At 37.0% G+C, this 7,877-nt stretch overlaps 1 protein-coding gene across 3 annotated transcripts in view; it reads right to left on the bottom strand.

Annotated features, from left to right (window-relative positions):
- Positions 1-560: 560 nt before the first annotated feature.
- LRRC8B (leucine rich repeat containing 8 VRAC subunit B) overlaps positions 561-7,877 on the bottom strand; it is a 67,076-nt gene continuing 59,759 nt past the window's right edge. For all 3 annotated transcript variants that reach the window (XM_063104236.1, XM_063104235.1, XM_063104237.1), the window contains one exon: positions 561-5,435. In XM_063104236.1, coding sequence (XP_062960306.1) covers positions 5,163-5,435 — 273 coding nt within the window. In that variant the 3' untranslated portion in view covers positions 561-5,162. The remainder of the gene's footprint in view (positions 5,436-7,877) is intronic.

The following is a 7,877-nucleotide window of genomic DNA, read 5'->3' as shown; positions in this document are numbered from 1 at the left end:
AAGGTGAGGAGAGGGAGATATTAAGAAAAATTTTTGATCCAAAATGTCAAACTATTATGTGCATATTTTACCCATAATTCAATTTTTTTCTCCCTTTACTAAACCTTCTCAGAATTTCCTGTCAGTTCTTTAGTTCTATCTGTTCCACAACACAGTGTTAGTGTTAAACTAACGGTAAATGAAGAAACAGGTGCCAAGAAGGTGGGAGGGTGAGAGATGAGTTGGTTTGTGAACTTTTGTCTCTGAATAATTCCAAGGAAGAACACTATTGGACGGATGCGCCCCTCATGACAGGTTCCCCTCCCTCCCCAAACCTCGCAGTGTATTCTAGGATCAATCCAGCTCTTTTCAGGTGCTTGCTTTTTTGTGACCATTGTAGCATTTTTTGAAAACTCATACTACTGTTATGAGATTCAAACGTAAATCTAAAATCTATCATTTGTTAATAACCTAATAGCACAATGGCACAATGTCGCATGGGGAGAGGAAAGGAAGTACTTTTGGAACCTGGGCACTGTTGAGTGAACACAGGTAAAAATTAGTACAGTCAACTTCCAGCATTTAATCTGTTTTTATTCATTTATTATAAAAATTTAACCTTTATTTTACACAAAAAGTACTTTATTTTACACAAAAAAACAGTAAAGTTTACCAAAAGTTACTGAATCTGAGGCAAAGGGATTTACCACCAAAATGCAGATTTACATGGTAAACCTGAGGGCCACAACCAAAAACTTACATTTTCTAATAATGCATTACCAGTAGCAAAAATCAACAATATGTATTTCCAAATATATTTAACAAAGATAAAATAACAAACACTAGCCTTCACTGTGAGGTAACAAAAGAAAATGTCTCTACTGAGTATTGGCCCATTATTTCACTGAGATCAAAACATTTGAAGAATTTTTAAAAACTTCTCATAAATGTTAATATTTAGGCTTATACACAACATATATATGCACAAACACATCCATTCTAACTCTATAACCCTTTGTATTTTAAAAATTGTCCCATCTCTGTTAGAGATAATGTACAGCATGCAGAAGGCATTCATAATTGTTTTTCTCAGCAGTAGTGTTTTATACAAGTCAAATGAAAAACTTAAGTATGAAATCATGTTCAACTAGATGCCATCTCAGCTCAGTACTTTGTCTCATATATTCTATGCTAATACTTTAGTGTTAATGAAATTGTTCATATAAGAGAAGTGGAAGAAAATGTAATCCATTACCAAAGGTACTTAGCAGATAGCTCCCAGTGGATATAGAAGCAACGGACAAGAAACAGGAAGAAACCAATTAAATGGGATTGCAGTTTTTTCACTGCTTCAGCTTTTCACATCCAGCTGAAGGAAAAGAAATAATTATATCTAGGGCATTTTGCAACAGTTATTAGTTTATCCCATTTCATATATATAATGTCTTCATAACAAACCAGGATGCAAAATAACTCCTCCCCGTTCCCACCAATCTTCCTCTTGTTTCCAGATAAAATAAACGCAGATTCTGAGGCAATGTACAATGACTGAAAACAAAGGAGACCTACAGTTATATTCTCATACTTTTGGTAGGGATGAAGGATCGTAGGATCAGCTCTAAACACTGCAAGGATGGATAGAGTAGAACCACTCAATTAGGCATAATTATAGGCACTGGCTTCCCCCCAAATAAAAACATGCTCATGTATCACTGCAAATTTTCTAGCACAAATATACTCTGTTACTACACAAGTGCTGATCAAATTTAATGGAGTGGGTGAGTGGAGAAGGAAAACAAAATGCCTTATGTGAATAGGACAATGCTAAGAGGATGGTAAGATGGAAAGATGAAAAGAAAATTTTATTGAAAACAAAGAAATCATGTTAAGTCCACAGCATAATTGTTTGATTATTTTAATGGTTTCTGAACCTATCAATATTATGCAATATTTTAATTAAACATATAAAATTTGAATCACAAAACACTTGAAGAGCAGAAACAAGTATTTTCACTATCAAACAATAACATTATGCAAATAGATCACTGCCACACGCCACAGCACACCTGTAGGAGCTAGGCCACAGCACTGAGACCCTGAGGATCTCCACTTAACCTGTTTAACGTAAATGTTTTAAGTCTGACAGTGAAGTATAATGGCATACAGGGAAAAATATAACACTGAAGGTGAGGAATGAAAATATGGTATCTATGTTTCACACAGATGTACCCTAATACGGGTTAGGAAAAGAACATTCAATGATTACAAATGATGAATTTAAAAAGTTGCTATCCTAGTATTAACCTATAACCTCTTGCAATTTTGGAAAATACTAAAAAATTTGGAAAAAGTATCAAAAACTAAGTTACAATTTGCACACATGGGGTATGCGCATCTCTATGTGTGTCTGTGTCTATCTGTGTCTTTGTGTGTGTGCAAATAAAATGAACCAAGCCATGAACTTTGTTCTGAAGTAAGCCATAAACTTTGAAAAACGAAAATAAGCCATAAACTTTGTTCTGAAAACCTCCATATTTATTTTTTGGAAAGTGCATATACATTCTTGGAAATCAGATGCCAACTATAGTCTCATAAGAATAATTTAAATCATTTTCATTTAAAATTCCCTTAAATGAATATGAACACTTGTAAAATAAATATTTGCTCAACAGTGCAGTGAAGGTGGTATTAACACCACATTTCTGTACGTCAGTCTCCTTGTGCATCACATCAGTGTTACATTGTTTCAAAAGCTACCTAAACACTGGTGTATATGATTTAAATGGGAAAAAAGCTGAAAAACCAAAAAACCAAAACCAAAAAAAACTAAACTATGGCAGTAAGAGCAACACAGTTTGCACTAGTAACTGTACCCGAATGTAAGGAAAGCAGCTCACAATCTTCACAATATTCATTATTGGTCCTGCTAGTAAACTGCTTCCAGAAACTGATGTGGGTGATAAGGAAGATTTAGCAGATGACTTCTGCAGTTGAACTCAACCAGTCCCTAGCCACGGACAGGTTCTAGTTTGTCAGTTAAATGGTAGCAAATCTCATTTTTGTTTTCTAATTCTTCATATAGGAGACGGTGGGATTTTTCATACAAATTATGGCTCATGATGTGGCCAAAAACATTTAGACACTTCTCCATGTATCACATTCACATCCAAAAGTTTAGATAATTCTACCCAACACTGGAATCAGTACATGTGACAATTTTATTGTAAAACACTAAAATAACCATCAACTCACATTTAAAAAATGAAAATAACTAAATAAACCTGGATATAACCAGAATCTGTTTTCTGAAGTCCTAGAAGAAAGATTCATCAGTTATGCCTGGCTCCCTGAGAACTTGAATGTTCTGAAAAGAAGGCAAATTTTGGTAAGAAGTATATTTTTATACTGTTCCTTCCTACTCAGAATAAACAATAATGTGTTAGGCAGCATTTGGTATTCTATATTCTTTATAGCTAATACTCAAATTTCATTTGATGTGAATAATTATTTTCTGTGAACTTCAGTCCAGGGATGTGTGGCAGAAAAGAGAAGCTACATTTGCTGCTATACTTCAAAGACACACTTTCATCTTTTGGAACAAAACAAGAAAATACATACATCATACACCACAATTACATGTTTATAGTACTCTTTACCCATAGTGTTTTCTAGTTTTGTCTAGGTGCAATTAATAGATTACTTCATAGTTACATCCAAAATGAGGTGGCATCATAATGCCTAGACCCATTAAAGACATTAAAAATGTACATTTCCCCAAAATGAGTCAGTTGATTTTATTCATTTAACAATATGCATGATAATAAAAGGCCAAACACAAAGCTCTTTATAAATAGGAGCAAAATGTATTCCAGAAGAGTAGATAAAGGCATGAGATGAATTTCAGTTAAATGGATCTATTTCTTTGTGAGCTTTGAGAACTCATTTTAGACACTGAATAGAGGCTGAGTGTTTTACATTATAATCATATTTGGAGAACATGCAGATGGAGGAAAAACATTTTGCCCTAACTCTTACAAAATTTCTACAAAGTCCTTTAATATCAATTTTAAAATCCAAATCTTACCTCTCCCCGCCATCAGTTTTTGTTAGTAATTAGGAATTGAACCTGTACAATTGCACAAAGACCAGGGAAGAGAGAGGTAGACGATACAGCCATCCACTCACAAGGAAACGCCCAAATGCTTCAGAACATGAAACACAAGGCTTTTGTTATCTAAAAGTAATTAGTTACAGAGTTCAAAAACATTTTGGAGCAGAATGCACACAAACATGAGAATTATAAATAGCCAAAACCAAGTAGATTTTAGCAGTAAGTTCTTAAAGAAATGTGCATATTCTCTGTACCTTACAAAAATTATTCTCACAGATGCTGAATCCAAGATTACACAATAAAAAATATTTGTCTTATGTTTTTCATTTAATATAAACATTCTTAACCAATAAAAAAAGGCTTTGCTGATAGACAAGAAGAAATTTTAGAGAATACATTAATTTTCAGGATGCCCCAAGGATAGCACATCTTAAGTACCCTGCTCCTGTTCTAGGCAAAGGACAAAGGCAGGCATTTTCTCAGGGTTCGTCATTGTTTTTAATAGAAAACCAGATTAAAGAAGACTCAAGCAAGCTGGGAAAGGAAGTAAAAATTAAGCCAAAAAGGAATTCTGCCAAGCACAATACACCCTGCCTAGGAAAATTTAAGAACATAAATCAAAGACAGTGGTGAGTATACATCAAGGAAATTTACATTGATGAGTTTTATGGTCTCGATAAATATCAAAACAGGAAGTGAGTTAAAACAAGTGTGCAAATAAGTAATGGAGACCGGGGGAGGAAGAGGAAAGAATACCTATATAGTATGCAAGGTAAAAACTGCAAAGGTAGGGCTTCAGTAAGTTCATGCCCTCCACTCCACGCTTGACGTGTACGTCTTACAACATCTCAATAAGTTAGTTAATTCACAAAACTTCATTCAGTTCAGTGTCAACATTTTTTACCAGTTTAATTTAGGGCTAGACATTAAGTTGCTTTAATATGACATTTGGTTATGGTTCAACATAATCATCACCCATTTTTCACCTTTATAACTTAGAACATTTTATTTCTCAAAGCCCTGGGGCATACTTTAAAAAATAATTTTGAGACATGGGTCTCTTCTCTTTAGGTCAGCATTTATCTAAACATGTCTGCAAACGCTCTGTTACAGGGAGAGGAAGAGTACTGAGCAAATTCTCCTCGACAATCAGACAGCTCCGTTTTAGAGACTGACATCCTTCCAGTTCAGGAGGAAGTGTTTCCAGGTAATTACCAATGAGCTCCAGATGTGTAAGGTTCGACAGCTCACCCACAAGAGGGGACAGATTCATCAGGCTATTTTTCCCCAAAAGTAAACACTGCAGCTTTTTGCACTGAAATAGCCCATCTGGTAGCATCTCAATCTGGAAAGGGAGAAAAAAGAAGCCGGTAAAACGGTTTTTGATATCCTGTGATAATATGTTTATTTATTTATAAGACTAGCTCCTTTTTTCAAAAACATTTCTGGAGGTTTATAGGGATACATTTAACAATGATGATAAATTTGAAGTAATGAAAAAGACAAAGGAAAAATAAGGGTAGGAGTATCACATGGAGTCAGGCCTGAGGTTACCATGAACATCTGAACGCTTGCTGCATGTGGAGGGCAATACATTTGGCTCTAAACACTCTAACAAGCAATTCCTACAGAAAACGTAGTTATATACTCATCGTCCCTGTGATAAAAAACAAACCAGTAACTTAGGAGAATCATAATTATTCTTGAGTCCTAGATCAGAAACAAATTACTCTCAAGAGGCCTCATAAAAAGTTTACTGTGTAATGTAATAAGCAACATCCTTAAAAACATCCTGAGAACAGACACAAGGTTATTTCTTATACTGTTTCTCAGTACAGACTGAAAATTTTATTCAGTTTTTTAAAAGTCTACAGAAGAAGAGACAAAAAGATATTGCATTTTATACATGTATATGCATTCACCTCTACATACACACATACCTGAGAATTTACCTTTCTTTATTCTCTCTGGCATAGATTTGATTAAATAATTCATATAACACAGAGAAATAATTTTAAATATGATAAATAGCTCGCAAATTAGGTCAACTTCTACAGCTGCTCAACCTGACTGCACCCCTGTATGGTGGGTAGGTTGTATGTGAATTTCTATGACAGCCACAGTGTATACCTGAAATAAGATTTGTTGGAGAAAGACCTCCAGAGAAGTTGAGCACACACAATCCCTTCAACTCATCCCTCCACTAAGGACTGCACACACACCACCCTGTAATACTCTCTATATTGGCCGGGGACAGGGGATATCACTAGGATATAATGAAGGCTCCTTGGTTCAGAAAGTGGCTTTGTTAGAAACAAAAATGAAAGGGGCAATCGGGGGCTTGCCCTACGTACTCTGATGGGCTAACACAGACCCCTGAGCCAGCTCTGCTGGGAGAGGAGCTCCCAGGGCCATCCCGACTGTCTCTCCTCAAAGATAAATATTCCTTACATAAACTAAAAATTGACCAAATTACATTAAAAACACTTATTATGTTGGAACAAGTCCCCTTTCTTATGAGCACCCCCGCAACAATGCACACACATTCAGTGTTGAATATCCTTGAAAATAAATCTAATCATCATTCTTGCTAAGACTAATATTCAACACATCATTATTTTACACCACAACACTAGGTATAAGCAAAGGAAAAATATCTACCCCTCTATTTCACTCCCTTCTCAAGAGCAAATGCAGACAAACCCATACATATGTAGACTTCATGTGCATGAGAGATGAGACAGAAGAACTGTAATCCCTTTTCAAAGCAACCCCTTCAACACAGAGACCTCTGTGGTTCAGAAGGAGGATCAGTGGGGTAGGAGTGGAGGTACAAACCAGTCTGCATAGTGCTCAGGGATGAGAGGGCCTGCTGGTGCCTGAGCAATAACTTAGGCAAACCAGCTGCAAAGAAGGAAGGCTTGGCTCACTTGGATTCAGTAATCATGTGCTGAGAGCCTCCTTATGTGCCAGGCTCCCAGCTAGGTGTTGGGGATAAAGTGCTGAGCTAGATAGACGACTGTTAAGAACTTTAATCCCAGCTACCACGAACACCTCAACCTTGGCACTATTAATATTTTGGGTGGGACAATTTTTGTTGTGGGGGCTGTCCTGTGTGTTGTAAGATCTTGGCCTCTACCCACTGGCTGCCAGTGCCACTCCCCACCCCAGTTGTGAAAACCAAAAATGTCTGCAGACAAATGTCTCCTGGAGGGCAAAGTCACCCCCAGCTGAGAAGCACGGGTCTGATGGAAGAGAGAAACTATTACACAAATAATTAGTCTGTAATGGGTGGTATGATGAACAGTACCCTAACCTGAGCTGCATCAGGGAACCTCATGTTCCCCTTCTCAGCCAGTTTCAGATTCCCAGCAAATGCCTTGCTTATTAATTGGACTGATTTCCTGCAGGTGACTACCGGGAAGCCACTGCCCTCACTCTCTTGTCTGGCTATCAGCACTACCATGTTCTCAGGAATCTTCTTTCAAATCTCTGAATTTGTGATTTTAGCAGATTTCTCAGCTTCCACCAGAGGAGAGGGATTTCATAAAGCAGTGGGAGTGAGTGTCTGGGGCCTGCCCTTCAGCCAGATGCCCTGCACACTGCTCCTGTGAGAGTGAGACAAGGCAGTCACCCCTTCTGTGTGCCAAGTGTCCATCTCAAGGGTTTTCCCTCCACGTCAGAGCCTCACGGGACCTTAACTTACCTACTCTAATCCAATTTTCCTAATGGAGGCTGGGGAGCTTTGTTAGAGACCCAAGTCTTTAACAGCAATTTTATCCTGAAA

The sequence above is a fragment of the Cynocephalus volans genome, chromosome 8 (genome assembly GCF_027409185.1).
Source record: "Cynocephalus volans isolate mCynVol1 chromosome 8, mCynVol1.pri, whole genome shotgun sequence".
In the NCBI taxonomy this organism is placed as follows: Eukaryota; Metazoa; Chordata; class Mammalia; order Dermoptera; family Cynocephalidae; genus Cynocephalus; species Cynocephalus volans.
This window is presented reverse-complemented; position numbering and strand designations above follow the sequence as displayed.